At 37.7% G+C, this 14923-nt stretch overlaps 3 protein-coding genes across 5 annotated transcripts; 2 read left to right on the plus strand and 1 right to left on the minus strand.

Annotated features, from left to right (window-relative positions):
* LOC107631280 (actin-related protein 5) lies at positions 109 to 5693 on the plus strand. The gene is made up of 12 exons (XM_016334678.2): positions 109 to 342; positions 499 to 569; positions 911 to 1035; positions 1816 to 1860; positions 2030 to 2132; positions 2535 to 2644; positions 3262 to 3371; positions 3468 to 3558; positions 3640 to 4080; positions 4256 to 4383; positions 4635 to 4974; positions 5084 to 5693. Exons 1-12 carry the CDS (start codon positions 242 to 244, stop codon positions 5585 to 5587), a joined length of 2169 nt encoding a protein of 722 aa, XP_016190164.1. The 5' UTR covers positions 109 to 241; the 3' UTR covers positions 5588 to 5693.
* LOC107631279 (protein FIZZY-RELATED 3) lies at positions 5903 to 8399 on the plus strand. Of its 2 annotated transcripts, none has more exons than XM_021119534.1 (9): positions 5903 to 6634; positions 6815 to 6913; positions 6993 to 7097; positions 7176 to 7355; positions 7413 to 7475; positions 7553 to 7747; positions 7831 to 7932; positions 8013 to 8144; positions 8228 to 8399. In XM_021119534.1, the coding sequence occupies exons 1-9, from the start codon at positions 6209 to 6211 to the stop codon at positions 8279 to 8281; spliced, it is 1356 nt and encodes a 451-aa protein (XP_020975193.1). In that variant the 5' UTR covers positions 5903 to 6208; the 3' UTR covers positions 8282 to 8399. The 2 variants fall into 2 exon arrangements, with proteins under 2 accessions (XP_020975193.1, XP_016190162.1); XM_016334676.2 differs by having other exon boundaries at positions 5907 to 6634; positions 6791 to 6913.
* LOC107631278 (telomere repeat-binding protein 3) lies at positions 9307 to 13858 on the minus strand. Of its 2 annotated transcripts, none has more exons than XM_016334675.2 (9): positions 13466 to 13858; positions 12171 to 12309; positions 11238 to 12069; positions 10944 to 11135; positions 10771 to 10850; positions 10371 to 10603; positions 9967 to 10281; positions 9821 to 9884; positions 9307 to 9730 (listed from the first exon to the last, which is right to left on the minus strand). In XM_016334675.2, the coding sequence occupies exons 2-9, from the start codon at positions 12249 to 12251 to the stop codon at positions 9497 to 9499; spliced, it is 2031 nt and encodes a 676-aa protein (XP_016190161.1). In that variant the 5' UTR covers positions 12252 to 12309; positions 13466 to 13858; the 3' UTR covers positions 9307 to 9496. The 2 variants fall into 2 exon arrangements, with proteins under 2 accessions (XP_016190161.1, XP_016190160.1); XM_016334674.2 differs by having other exon boundaries at positions 10944 to 11144.

Genomic DNA, 14923 nt, shown 5'->3' on the forward strand with positions numbered 1-14923 from the left:
AAGATAATAAAAAAAAAAAAAACAAAGGAGTTCGGGTCGAACAACCGGGTCTCCGGAGCGAGTTCTGGTTCGGAGCTCATCATGCCTGAAAGTTTTTTTTGTGAAGAATGATTGCAGAGTCGTTGCGGAGTGAGTCGCAGGAACACACATAGATAGAAACTGATAGAAGACAAAACCCTGCTTCTTCTCCAAGTACCCAACAACGTCTCTTCCTTCTTCTTCCTTCAAACGAACCACGCAAATGCCTTTCATTTCGAAAATCAATCGCCAATCTGATTACAACCTCTTCCGTTCCGCCACTCCCCTCGTCATCGACAATGGAGCTTCATATTTCCGCATCGGGTACTCACTCTCACGAACCCTAATTTCACTCCCAATTTTTATTTTTCTTTTCTTTATTTCCTGGATAGCGTGCTTTCGATGCATTTCGGCTGTCAGCTTGATTATGGGTTTGCTGGTTTTAACGCTCAAGTTGGTTCCTTTTTGGTGAATTTTCAGGTGGGCAGGGGAGGATGATCCCCGTGTTATTTTCCGCAACATTGTTCAAAGGCCACGTCATAAAACCACCGGTATGATACTCTTCTCATGTTTCTCACCATTCTGTTTGGTTTTTCTTCGTCTTACTTTGTCACTGTTTGTGTTTCCGTGAAAAATGTATCTGTTCTTCTCCAGAGTAGCTGAGGCGACAAGCTTAGTTACTTCGTTACATGCTACTACTCAAATCAAAAGACAAACTTGTAGCTTAATTTGAGCTGATAAAATACACTACTTAAGCTGGTTTAACTGGATCATACCATTATGTACAAGATAATAATGTAATGTATAATATAAAATACAAGATAATTAGCAAAAACAGAAGGGAATAATGTAGCATATTGAATGATTATTCCGTTGACATTCTGTGATACAGGAGAAACTGTCACTATTGTTGGTGATCATGATCCAGCACTATTAAAATACTTCGACTGCACACGCTCCGGACCACGCTCAGCATTTGACAGCAATGTTGTTTACCAGTTTGAAATAATGGAATATGTAAGTCTCTTCTAAGATTTGTGAGTATGGAAGGGAAAAAATATGTTTAAGATTCAATTCTCGATGATCACTTCACCTGCTTGTTTGAGTTTGTGTTGTCCCACCATCTATGCTATATGCTTGTGAAGTTGCTCTTCTGATTTGGGAATTGGTATATGTGGTGGCTGCATGTTATTGGAGTCCCTGTTTTTTGAGGAATTAGAAGTAGTACTTGAACTATAAAGATTTTGGTATCACTTTGCTATTTCTACCAATGACATACTTATGGTGTTAGTTAATGACTTAAGCCAACTTGAAATGCAAAGAAGCAATATCTAGTAACTTCATACTTTAGCATTCACACAGGGCTTGGGATCATCTGTTCTAAAATAACAGAAAGTGTCCTCCATAATATTCTATCTTTTCCTCTTCTAGGATACCTGACTGCTGGGCCATTCTGATATATAGTTTTATGTTGAATCAGAGTTTGAACATTGACTATAAATATTGTGCTTTGTTTTTCTTATCTAGAGTTCTTAATTTCTTCAAGGTATTGCATGCTGATACTTTCATATCACTAACACACTGAGGATCATGTGTTGCAATGCTGGGTTCTTTTCTTGGTATGCGAATGATTAATTTGGGTGACATTTTGGGGTTTGATAGGTTAATGGTTATAGGTCACATATGGATTTTGGGATCATAGGCTCATACAACTAGTCGTGCACGTACATGTTTAAAGTGAATGCTTCATTAGTTTGAGTTGTGAAAAAAGGCATTACTGACATCTTTCATTTGTAGATTCTTGATTTTGGATTTGACCGGATGGGTGCAAATGGATCAGAGGTATGGCCTTATGTGGAGTAGTGTTTATTTTTCTTTCCAGAACATTCATGTTTAATTCTTGGTGCCTATGCTGCTGATGCAAATACAGTTTTTTTCTTTTCTTCACAATTTTAGTTTTTAAATTATTTTATCTCACTACTCTTATTTCTATGTTTTAATGCCGGAGCAGATTGATCATCCTGTTCTGATCACAGAATGCGTGTGCAACCCAGTTCAGTCTCGAAGTAAAATGGGTGAACTTCTTTTTGAGACATATGGAGTTCCATCTATAGGTTTGTACACCTTTGTTAACTCTATTTATTTATTTATTGGTGGGTGGGGGTTAGCTCTTCGTATACTAAGCGGCCTTAGTAGAAGCACAATTATAGGCTTGTTTTTGTTTTACCCTATAGCCAATCTATATGCCACCAGATCTGTTCGTAACTGGGAAATAAACTACGTGAAGACCTTAAAGGCCATGTTTGGCTTCTTGCCGCATATTTGCTAGTTTGGAGACCCCATCATTGGTGCGTGGATATTTCTGTTATGGGCTACATGTTTTAAGCATAATAGTTAATCCCAAATAGCATGAGCGGTTGACCCTGTAACCACTATAGTGGGTAGTGGGTTTGATAAGCTTGTGTTGTACATGCAGTTTTATTGACAAAGCAATCTGTGCTTCTTTGTTGTGGCAGCCTTTGGTGTTGATGCAGCATTTAGCTATAAATATAACCAGCTACAAGGAATTTGTGATAGAGATGGTCTGGCAATGTGTCCTGGATTTACTACAACCCATGTGATTCCGGTATGCACTTCATGCTATTTAGTATTCCCCTTTTCCAACAAGGTCATGTGAAGGAATCGAACTTGTGGTGTTCTTTTGTGAGAGAAAAACTTGTAAATATTATATTGTCTTAATGAGCAGTGGCTGTAATGTGATGAAATCATTTATCTTATTTTGCATCATCCTTAAGTAATAATTGCGTGTTTTCTGGTATCAGTTTGCTTGTGCTACTGTGCCTGACTGTCTATCTTCCTGCTACATGTAAAGGCATCTCCTTATGATATTTCTAAAAGTAATTTATGCTTAATTTGAATAGATAGATGACTTCAACATAATTTTAAATATGACTTGTAAGTGTAGAAAATTGAAAGTAAAAAAATAACACTACTTTTCTTTGAAAGAGTATTTCCACTATCGGGGGGTCAGGGGGAAGTTGAAGTACAAGAAACTCCTTAAAATGGAAAAGGAATCAGTAATTTTTGTTGTTTTTTTAAGAAAAACGTTTTAATATATGTGCAGTATCCTTTTTAGTGGTCAGTTTCTGTTGTATAGTAGGGTTGCTGATTTTCTGATAGGATTTATATAGTCTTCTAAGTGCATAATGTGTATTTATAATTCTTTATTTGTTTCGTTTACAGTTTATTGATGGTGAACCTATGTATAAAGGATGCTGCCGAACCAACGTCGGTGGATATCATGTCACTAATTATTTAAAGCAACTTCTTTCACTAAAATATCCTTATCATATGTGAGTATAAAGTCATCTGGGTTCTGTTTCAGCTATTACCAAACTGAGAACTAAAAATAGTACATAGTATTATATTTTGTTAAACACTTAATGCAGGGGAAGATTTACTTGGGAAAAAGTTGAGGACCTGAAGATGGAACATTGTTATATTGCACAGGACTATGTTTCTGAAGCCAAGTTGTTTCAGGTATGAAACTTGATTTTCTTCTTTTCCCATGTAATTCCTTTGGTGTCTCTTTGGCTTCACTTTATTAATGATTTTGGACAGAGAGGAACCAAAGAGGCGGAAGAAAAAACCAGATTGTGGCAGCTACCGTGGGTTCCACCTCCGACAGAGGAGCCTCCTTCTGAGGAAGAGATTGCAAGAAAGGCAGCAATAAAAGAGAAACTAGGTCAAAGGCTGCGAGAAATGGCTGAGGCGAAGAGATCATCTAAAATAAATGAACTGGAAAATGAATTACACGGTTTGGAGTTCCTTTTAAATCAGCTTGAACAAGTTGCCGAGAGTGATGTTCCATCTTTTCTAGCAGAAACTGGCTATGTCTCTAGGCAAGAGATAGAATCTGCTCGTAATAGAACTACACAATCCTTACGGAAAGCAAAAGGTGAACCAAAGAGTGAACAAACAGAAACTGAAAAGGCTGATTCCTCAAATAATGAGAAGTATTCTCTAGTTAACGTCGCTGATGAAATGCTGACACCAGAACAGGTCAGTTTGGTACCAAGCAACTGAGATCTTCCTGTTTTCTCATGCTTTAAATGTACATGTGAATTTTTTTTCTTGGAGCCATCTTTGTTTTACAATCTTAATACTCAAGCCCATTTTCGCATGTTGTTATCCATGTCTTATGTTGAGATGTCCATTGGTTGTGCTTGATTGGTAGCTTATTGAAAAGAAGAAACAGTTGTCAATCAAATCCATGTCTGAAGGGCATATGCGATTAAAACAGAAGCGCCAAGAAGCGGAATTAGAACGAGAAAGGAAACAACAGCTAGAGGAGGAGAAACGCTTGTAAGGATGTGTCAGCTTTTTAATTTTAATTTATAATACTTTGTTTGTTTATTTTGTGAATAAAATAACTTTTCCATCATATTCAATTTTGTAACTTGGGAAAACTAAACGAGAGATAGAAGAGTAAATCTGTTATTTAGGATATTGATTTTGAAGTAATCATGGCTGCTATCTTGAACAAGGCTTGAATGAATATAAATTTTAATGCTCAATATTTTCTTGTCCCTCCTGCCCCCCTTCTTTTACTGTAGGGAGAACCCAGAGCTCTACCTGGAACAATTGCATGCTAAATACAAAGACCTTTCAGAGAAAGTTGATCAGCGAAAACGGCTTAAGACAAATGGAGGCCATACAAATGGGAATAACCTGTCTGGTGGTGTTGGTCGTGGTGAGAGATTGAATGCTGCTCAAAGGGAAAGAATGCGCCTGTTGACAACAGCTGCTTTTGATCGTGGTAAGGGTGAGGATACATTTGGTGCCAAAGATGAAGATTGGCAGCTTTACAAATTGATGAGCAGAGACAATGATGATGATGATGAGGGACCAGATGAGGATGACGCAGAATTAGCCCGCATCTCTTCAAGACTACAGGTCAGGTTATTTCTTTTACAATGCGAAGCTATTGCAGTCATATTTTGACTCATTTCCTTCTACGAAGGGTCCTCAATGATTAAAGTTTGCCGAATATTTGCTTTGACAGGACTTGGATCCAACATTTGTGCCCAAATTAGAAACAAGTACCTCTCAAACTGCTGAAGTGCCTCGTGCTCGTCCTCTCACGAAAGAAGATTTTCAGATTGTATTTGGGGTAGAAAGGTTCAGATGCCCCGAAATATTGTTTAATCCAAACTGGGTTGCGGTTGATCAGGTAGGGTTAGATGAGATGGCTGGAGTTTCCATGAGAAGGTTATCATACAAGGATGAAAGCCTGGAATCGAGACTGACTAGTTCCATATTATTGACTGGTGGAAGTTCTCTTTTCCCTGGTATCATCGAACGCCTAGAAGCTGGAATTCGGATGATTAGACCGTGTGGTTCCCCTATAAAAATAGTTAGAGCACTGGATCCGGTGATGGATGCATGGCGTGGGGCTTCTGCCTATGCATCAGGGCCACAATTCCATACACAAACTTTCAGTAAGATGGATTATTATGAGAAGGGCGAGGATTGGCTTCGCAGTTATCAACTGAAATACTCATTGTGATTTGACTTCGTAACACATTGCTGTATATTTTCTGGAACATGAACATGAAATCATTCTCAATGTTATCTAATTGTTAATCTAATTGGCTGCACTAGCTTTTGCTGAAGCGAGAACATTCTGATGATTCTGCATGTTTAAAATTGAAGAACACGCGATTGAGTTGATGTTGATCACTGATTTTAGAGTTCCAATGAAAATAATAATGAGAAATATATAAAGTTAACTACATGTGTAATTTTTGTTTAGTTAATTAGATTCTCGACGCCTGCAAACTGAAAAGGTGTAATAGCAGATGAAATCAAAGTATATGAATAATAGACAATATTAAGTAATTTTGAAGCTTAGTAATAACAAGTAGTTAATAAACAAAATGTGAAAAAGTGTAGAAGAGGAAAGAGGCACAGAAAACCCAACGGCTACTGCGCAATTTAAGGAGCCTCTGGCCTCTGATAGGTAAGTTACCGTTGGAATCTGTTTAAGGAAACCATGCCACAATTTGACCGTTGAAAACACAACAATCTGCTCCTTTTCTTTTCCCAACACTCTCACACACACTTTCTTTTCTGCTTCTTCTTCTAACCTTCTTCCACTGCAGCAAAAGAAGCAGAAGCACAAGTAGCAATGGAGTCACCTCAGGCTAAGAAATCGGGGCTGAACCTCCCAGCTGGGATGTCCGGAACCTCGCTTCGCCTTGACACCATATCAAAGTCATCTTCTTCGACCTGTAGCGACAGGTTCATACCGTGCAGGTCCTCGTCGAGGCTGCACACATTTGGCCTGATAGAGAAGCCATCACCGGCTAAGGAAGGAGGCAATGAGGCCTACTCGAGGTTGTTGAAATCCGAGCTCTTCGGCTCTGACTTTGCTTCCCCTTCTTCTTCTTCACCAATGACTAGTCCCAGCAAGAACATGCTGCGCTTCAAGACCGATCACTCTGGACCCTCCTCCCCTTTCTCGCCTTCCGTCTTGGGACACCGCATTGACTTCTCTTCTGATTCTCCCACTCCTCCTAAGCCTCCCAGGAAAGTTCCCAAGACACCCCACAAGGCAAGTTCTCCTTCTTCTTCTTCACTTGCAATGCATTTGAAATTACCTGTTAGGGTCTAGGATGTTCAAATAATAGTGATCCAAGTTTCAATGTTATGCCTAGAATCTTGGGTGAAGTAACATTATAAATTGTTACCTATGATTATAATTGTGCAGGTTCTGGATGCACCATCACTTCAGGATGATTTCTACTTGAATCTGGTGGACTGGTCCTCACAGAATGTTCTTGCCGTTGCGCTAGGCACTTGTGTTTATCTATGGAGCGCTTCTAACAGCAAAGTAAGTCTTAATCAGCCACAATTTCCAGAACATGACTCAAGATAAAACCTTAAAAATTAAAGTGTTGATGTGGTTGCAGGTGACTAAGCTATGTGACTTGGGACCTCATGATGGTGTCTGTTCTGTCCAGTGGACCAGGGAGGGTTCTTTCATATCCATTGGTACAAATCTTGGTCAAGTTCAGGTACCTTGTTATAGATATAGTTAGTTGACTTGGCGATTGAGATTAAGCATGAGAATAACCTTATTATGGTACACACAGATATGGGATGGAAGTAGGTGTAAGAAAGTAAGAACAATGGGGGGGCATCAGATAAGAACAGGTGTGTTGGCGTGGAATTCGCGCATTCTGGCTTCAGGGAGCAGGGATAGGAACATTCTTCAGCATGACATGAGAGTTCCTAGTGACTTTATTGGCAAGCTTGTTGGCCACAAATCTGAGGTATGAAATATACATTGAACTTAATCAGAAGAAATGAAATTGATATCAATTTGACAGGTATGTGGCTTGAAATGGTCCTGTGATGACAGGGAACTTGCTTCTGGTGGTAATGATAATCAGGTATGCTTCTATTAACACTAGTGTAGATTAAAAAACAAAACATGATTGAATGTCATGATTTATTATTATATGAGCAGCTATTGGTATGGAATCAGCACTCTCAGCAACCGGCATTGAGACTCACTGAGCACACAGCTGCCGTGAAGGCTATAGCATGGTCACCTCACCAGAGCGGTCTCCTTGCGTCCGGCGGTGGAACCGCCGATAGGTGTATCCGTTTCTGGAACACGACAAATGGCCATCAGTTGAACTTTGTTGACACTGGAAGCCAGGTTTCTTTCTTAAGCTGTCTATTGAGAGACATGAATGAATAATGTACAGTTCTATAATAATAACAATAACAATGTTTGACTAGGTTTGCAACCTTGGTTGGAGTAAAAACGTGAATGAGATAGTAAGCACTCATGGATACTCCCAGAATCAGATCATGGTGTGGAAATATCCATCACTAGCAAAGGTAATAATTTATTGTGGCAGTTGAGAATTTCAAGTAATAAAAAGAATGTGATATGAAGAAATATTGAATTTGATTATTAGGTTGCAACTCTAACTGGCCACAGCATGAGAGTGCTTTATCTTGCAATGTCTCCTGATGGTCAAACAATAGTCACTGGTGCAGGGGATGAGACGTTGCGCTTCTGGAATATCTTCCCATCCATGAAAACACCTGTAAGCATTTATGCATGTCACCAATTTCCAATTATGCTTTATAAATAATAATAACCAGTTGGAATATGAATATGATATTTCAGGCCCCGGTTAAAGATACAGCTCTTTGGTCACTCGGCCGAACCCAAATTCGATGATCCCACTAATGCCCATTATTTTGGTTACGTTGTTTGTAATTAAAAATCCTCCCCCTAATAAAAAGGATATAGGCATATACATAGCAACTAAGGAATTGTAAAGTATTATTTTCCTCACTAATTTGTACTTTTTTAAATAGGCATATACATTTTTTTTTACCAAAGATACGAAGACTCGAATCCGCAACCTCTTAGATAAGTATGGGGAGATTATGCCATTTGAGCTATTACTCATTGACAAATAGGCATATACATAGCAACTTAGGAATTGTAAAGTTTTATAAATCGTAAGATCGATCAATAATTTCCTCTTGTTTTCGCAGGATTTAAAAAAGTACAAATTAGTGAGGTAATAAATAATACGTTGAAAATATGATTAAAATTTAATAACTAACACCAACCAATATAGTGTTTCTTTTTTTTTTTTTTCGGCCATAAAAATATAGTGATGAGTAATTGGCATGCATATATATGATATCTGGATAAGGATGTCAAATGAGAGGGAATATTCTCCACCGCTGGACCCCACTTTGTCTTCATCTACGCTTCAAAGTCACACCAAAATAAATATTAAAACAATTCTGCATCATCACAATTATGGTGGACCCCATCTCTGACCTTTTTATTATTGTAACCATCCACACCAGAATAATTGTGCAATTAACAATTATGATTAATTTGGTAAATTAATGAAATCAGAGGCTGGAATTTGATTCTTGATCATATTTTAAAATTTTATTTTCATTGCTCTCCTCGCATTATTTTTCTTTTTCTGTTTGCTCTTTTTTGATAGTTAGTATACATCATTAAGCTAAAGTTAACCACTACAAATATATAGAGAAAAGTAACAAAAACATGAAAGTAATTATCAAAGAAAAATAACAATAAGAACTAAAATTAGTAAAAAAATAGTCTACATTTCCTTTTTACCTTGTTAAGGCTGTAATGTTCTTTTAACATTTCTAGATACATTCATAAATGAAAATGAATTAACAAAGAAAGAAGAAAAGAACAAAACAAAAAAATGAATCAAAGAACAAATCAAGTTCCTTCCTGTTAGAACAATCCTTATTGCAACAAATCATTTACAAAATGCCAACCTGAATGCAATTAAAAGGGTGGCAAAGAATTTTGGTGTAAGAGGAAATTACATGAAATTGAATCAAAATGTACAAGTTTGTTGTGAATTATGATTAATCAAGTTTCTTTAAAGTTCTACAGCATCACAAGTGGTTGTGATTGGACAACAGCTTCAATGCTTGGTTTTTCAGTTTCAGCTGAGGAGGTTTCTGTGATCTTCAAGGTCTTGCCACCATGCTGCTTTGCTTGGTGCTGAGACCAGTAAGCATGTGCAGCCAAAACCCTATCCAACAGTTCCTGTGGTACTGGCTCCCCTCTCCTCTGTTGCGGCGAGATTTTCGCTGTGTGCACTAATGTTTTCCATTTATCCTGCACCACACACCAATACATCATTCATATATAGCAATTAAGAATCTATCATTTTGAAAATTTACAGAATGAAGGAGTGAAATGATGTACCTTTAAGTCTACATAAGTCCTGTGCTCAGCATTCTCGAAAGCTCGAAACTTAACATCACGCCACCTGCATTGGTGTAAACATTGTCAGCAAACTAAGTTGTGTTGTTTACAGGCAGTCAAAAGTTATATTTTGTAACATCCAATACCTTCCAGTTCCGAGTTCCTCAACAGCTCGGACCAGTGCTTCTACCTCTGTCACAGAGAACGGTCGCCTGGTTCGCCGCTGTGCACACTCGGAGCGCTTGCTTTTCTGACTAAAAGGGACCACAGCTAATGCATCTGTGCTAGCTGGAACAACAACCAGTGCTCGGCAATCTAGACTTTCTTTGTCAACAGTAGGGTCAGTGGGGGAAGTCATAGAGTCATGGTTACTTTCGACTAGGTTGCCTGGATTTGTCAGCAAGGAAGATTCATGCAACGTATCAGTAATCTCTGAATCTATCACCGGAGTTTCTGGGGACCTATTAAATTTAGGATAATGATGTTAGCTATGGAATAATGACGAGGCAGCGAAAAGAAAGAACAAACTATGTTATAAAGTTTGGCGCACCCGGCAGGCTGTGAAGTTTCACATTGAGAAGGAGGATCACCGACACAAGCTGCTGCAGAATCTAGTAGAGAACTCGGCTCCAACTCGAAACTGAGGTTATCCAGACTTTCTTTGCAAGATATACCAGTCTGTACAAGTGTCCTATTGTCATCTCTAACCTTCTTTCCCTGAAGAAGAACACCAACATGCGCACCACCTCCAAGTATAGTCATCACTGTTTCCATGATTGTGCTCTACAAAAATTTGGAATCGTAAACAGTGCAGAGGTTAGTGCAATGTTAAAGAGCAAATCACATTGATAAAATAAAAGAATGTAGCCTCTCCTATGTTGATCACATAACAGAAAACACTAACAGTAATAACTTTTCTGAAATGAAGATAAAGCTATCTCAGTTTCTACCTTCAGCGATCCAATAGTCGCAGTTTCAGGGACCTCAAAATAAAGCTCTGGTATCCTTATTGTCTTAATGCTAAATTTCACTGTTCACAAGGAAGACATAGCATGTTAGTTACAGTTGTATGTCATGAACAACCAAGATAAGGAAAATGAATGAACATAAGACAAGTAGTTACCATGAGGATCCTTAGGATTATCCATTCCCTTCTCAGGGGAATTAGACACACTCTCACTGCTGAATCCTCCATCCGAAGTTACCCCTGAAACCCGGTCAAAGAATTTCCTCCTCTTAACACGGATCTTGTGCTCAGATCTTTCGAAACTCTGACAAATCTTCCTCTTGCGATAAAGCAGTTGTGCTCCCATATCTGCAAATTCTATATTATTTTCAGTGAAACACAAACTCACTCGTAGGCATAGTATGCATCAGATAATGAAGCATTCTGTAGCACATTTCCAAGCCGCATTACCTGATCTTGAAAGTTCACAGTCCTTCAAGTTTGGAGCAACTTTCCAGTGTTTGGAAAACAGATGCTTCCTGATTCTCCGGTGCGCAATGCGTTGCGGAGACCTAAAAGTTTTTGACTTGGTGCAAACCTTGCTGCACCTTAAAAATTTTTCGTCATCATCTCTAACACCTAACTTATTACCATTCCCATGCTTCGAATAGGAAGCAATGGAAAAATATTTCCTATACAATGGAGACTTAGCATTACTATTTGAGTCAATTAGTGTCCGAGACATATTCAACTCCAATTGATTCTTCGTACTACTTTTATCAGCCGAATTTGATCCCTGAAAGCCTGAACTGTTAGCCTCCTTCTCCTGTCTGAATCCATTATTTACATTAACATCACATGACTCCCTAAAATTTTCAGGTGCTTCTACTAATCTATTAGAATAGTGTTGGAATTTATTATCCCATTCACAAATTTCGGACTTCACATCAGCTCCAGCTTTTCTCCTACAGTCAAAATTATTATTAGCTGAAATGCATCCTTGTAAACAATCTGCATTGGCATCCAGAACAGATTTCTGAGTACAGTTTTGCATGGCCACCTCAGTCCTGAACTGACTTTCTCCACAACTTCCCCGAAGAATGTTGTCTGTTATTATAGGTTTAACTTCGTCGTGTTTCTCTTGTTCAATGACACCTTGGCCAAAGGCAGGTTGATGATTTCCTTCGGATGCATTGCTAGAAGCAGAGCTTTCACTCTCCTGCAACAACATGCCAGCTAATGCAAGTAGCTCAAAAGCACAAGCTTCATCATCCTGATTTGCTTTCTTGAAAACACCCCTCCTCTGAACGATTATCAAACTCGGATATTAAAAGCGAGTCCAGGATTAAATGGTAAACATAAAATAATATCTCTCCATAATTGCAAGTTGACATAAGTACTTACTCTTGCAGATCTAGGGCCTTTGGGTATAACGGGGACACGAAAGCCATTAAATCCATAATCAATCCTCTTCTTTGACACCATAGTTTAAAATAAATAGCTCATCAAATAATCGGAAGCGTCAGCAGACAGATTTTAGTCACTGTAAATTTTGAGAGAAGACCCATACATTAAATTTAATTGTCACATTTTTTTCTAGAAAAACATGTAGAATAGTACTTTAATAATTAAAGCTCCAATTGATTAAACGGACAATTTCTATATAAATACAAGAGAGAAAAAAAGACCTCTTATTGAATTCTTTGTTTGACTATCACACAGTATGCAGGCAAAAGGAAGATTAACTGATTAAGAACAATAATTTTGAGAGGAAACATGAAATTAAGGTATGATTTGAAAACAACTTCGGTAATTAGTAATTACTCATCCAACTCATTGACTCAATTCCATGGAATCAGACATAAAAACAACACACAAAACAGACTTTAGATTCAAATGACAGAAACACAATTCACATCATAGCAATAACATAAACCGAGAATTGAGATCACAAGAAGGCCAAATCATGACATAGATTCAGATGAAGTGATGAACTCGGCGGAACTTCATAAAAAAAATTCCGATTCCGTGGTTGATTTTTGTTGTATCGGCAAATTATCAAATCATAAGAAAATCCGCGATCAAATGAAACAGGAAATCCACAATTCAGTGTGAAGGAAAATTCAAAAACAGAACACAGCATCATCACAACTGGAGCAGCAGCTGTAAGCTGCACCGAGTTGCAGTGTGCTAATTGTAAGAGATCAACACAAAGAAGACCCATTTCCGATTCTCAAAATTTGTGTGCCATCAAAACTGCAGAATTTCAGGCCAAACCGAAGAATCTGAAGGCAAGCACACCTACTCAACACAAAAAAAGAAAGTCCACAACCAAAAAAATGGAAATTTTCATTCCAAACGCACAAGAAACAAGTTGCACACAGCATACCAAGCCTAACTTCCACGATCGGATCTAGATTCTCAACTGAACCCAACAATTTTCCAGAAAAAGAAAAAAAAAATTCAGGTGCCAGAACAGAACAAAATCGCGTACAAGCTACCCCAATTTTCACTTTTTCCCTCGGAATCTCCAAATTCAACACGTGAACTGTGGCAGAGTTAACAAAAACAATCTCCACCACAAAATCATGATGAGAATTGAGATCACAGCTAGCAAAAAAAAAACACAAAACAAAAAAGAAAAAAAAGAGACTAGGCTCAAAATTCAACATCCTTGGCATGCAAGAAGGCCAACTAACCTGTACAAAGAACAACATTTGCAGAAACAACGATCCAAGCTATGATCAAGTTTCCAAGCTTCCCATTTCCCACATGGAAAAAGAAAAAAAAAATAACGTAGAAACTGGTTGTTCCAAATCAAAACCCCGGGAATCTGTATGGAAAATGCAAGAGATCCAAAGGGAATTTGGGAATCTGAAACTTTCAAAGTTGTGAGCTTTCTGTGTTTCTCTCTCCTTCAGACATGTAAAAACTCCATTTTTTTTTTGGTTTTTCGTATTTTGTCAAAATATGTTTTTTAAGAGATGAAATAGATAGATAGATAGATAGAATAGAAGATAGAGAGTTTGTAAATGGACAAAACACAAAAACCCACCCAATACCACGCAACAGTTCTCCCCCTTAAACCCCTTTTAATCTTATTAATACAATGGTTTTGACCACATAACCGGATCATCCAGTAAAATCCTTCCAGTTACCGGATATACCCGGTTACCCCTCCCCAAGCAAAAACCCTCTTTAGACCCATTCTTAACCCCCGGAGGAGAGAGAAAGAGAAGTGGGTGTGCCACGTGGAGGACTCATACTTTGTACGAAACCTTTGTTCCTGAGAAGAAGTAAAAAGAAAAGAGATAGGACACCGGTGAGAAACATTGGGACTTGGCTTTCGTGTGTGTATTTGTATCTGCCCATTATTATTACTTTCCATGTTTACCCTTTTTATTGGTGGTCCATTTTATTTTTCCTCTTTTGTTTGAGTTTGTTTTTTTTATTACATTTGTTAACTGCTAATTAATTAATTTTTGTGATTCTTCTTAGTTTAGTTTATAGGGTGGAAATTTACTTGTATTTTTTATTGCCCATGCTTCCCTTGGCGTATGCATGTTTTATGGTCCAAATTTTATATCAAAGAAAATAAAAGAGAACATCTTTTGAGTCTCATAAAATTATTAGCCCTTCATAGGTCATCATCGATTTATCATCGCAAATAATTATGAATGACTCGGTTTTCAATTCCCTGGACCCTCCATCAGTATATTATTCCTCGTTTTCTTTCTTATTTTTAGGATAGATTGTTGCTGTTGTTCATTTTAATTAAATAGAATCATTATAGGATCAGAAGAAATATTATCTGACCTGAGACTTCCTAAACGGATAATATTAATATATGTACATTCACACATTGAAAAGAATTTGTTTTGCAAAAACTACATTGGTTGGTTGATGGTATTTTTAAGCTTCGGGAAGAAAATAAATAAAGTACTATTCCCTTCAAATTTTCAACTAAAAAATTCGCATTGGATCTAATGATCTCAACTTAACCGCAGCTTAAGATTTAAAATTACCATTTGTAGTACAATATTTTACTATTTGTTTAAATCTTGGTCTCGGAGGGTTTCTTCGACATCAGTTTCTATGTTATAGAACTTTAAAAAAAATAAACTAAAATACTATTTTGAGTCTAGTGTTTGAATTAA

The sequence above is a fragment of the Arachis ipaensis genome, chromosome B03 (assembly GCF_000816755.2).
Source record: "Arachis ipaensis cultivar K30076 chromosome B03, Araip1.1, whole genome shotgun sequence".
Lineage (NCBI taxonomy): Eukaryota > Viridiplantae > Streptophyta > Magnoliopsida > Fabales > Fabaceae > Arachis > Arachis ipaensis.

What these genes read in the sequence shown, in the direction of transcription:
- LOC107631280 (XM_016334678.2), top strand. Translation starts at nt 242, where the DNA reads ATGCCTTTCATTTCGAAAATCAATCGCCAATCTGATTACAACCTCTTC. An exon ending in AGTTTGAAATAATGGAATAT is followed by an intron (nt 1,036 to 1,815) that starts GTAAGTCTCTTC and finishes TTTCATTTGTAG; the next exon opens with ATTCTTGATTTTGGATTTGA. An exon ending in CTAGAGGAGGAGAAACGCTT is followed by an intron (nt 4,384 to 4,634) that starts GTAAGGATGTGT and finishes CTTTTACTGTAG; the next exon opens with GGAGAACCCAGAGCTCTACC.
- LOC107631279 (XM_016334676.2), top strand. Translation starts at nt 6,209, where the DNA reads ATGGAGTCACCTCAGGCTAAGAAATCGGGGCTGAACCTCCCAGCTGGG. An exon ending in TTCCCAAGACACCCCACAAG is followed by an intron (nt 6,635 to 6,790) that starts GCAAGTTCTCCT and finishes ATAATTGTGCAG; the next exon opens with GTTCTGGATGCACCATCACT. An exon ending in CTGGTGGTAATGATAATCAG is followed by an intron (nt 7,476 to 7,552) that starts GTATGCTTCTAT and finishes TTATATGAGCAG; the next exon opens with CTATTGGTATGGAATCAGCA.
- LOC107631278 (XM_016334674.2), bottom strand. Translation starts at nt 12,251, where the DNA reads ATGGTGTCAAAGAAGAGGATTGATTATGGATTTAATGGCTTTCGTGTC. An exon ending in AAGGCCCTAGATCTGCAAGA is followed by an intron (nt 12,070 to 12,170) that starts GTAAGTACTTAT and finishes ATAATCGTTCAG; the next exon opens with AGGAGGGGTGTTTTCAAGAA. An exon ending in TAATCCTAAGGATCCTCATG is followed by an intron (nt 10,851 to 10,943) that starts GTAACTACTTGT and finishes CCTTGTGAACAG; the next exon opens with TGAAATTTAGCATTAAGACA.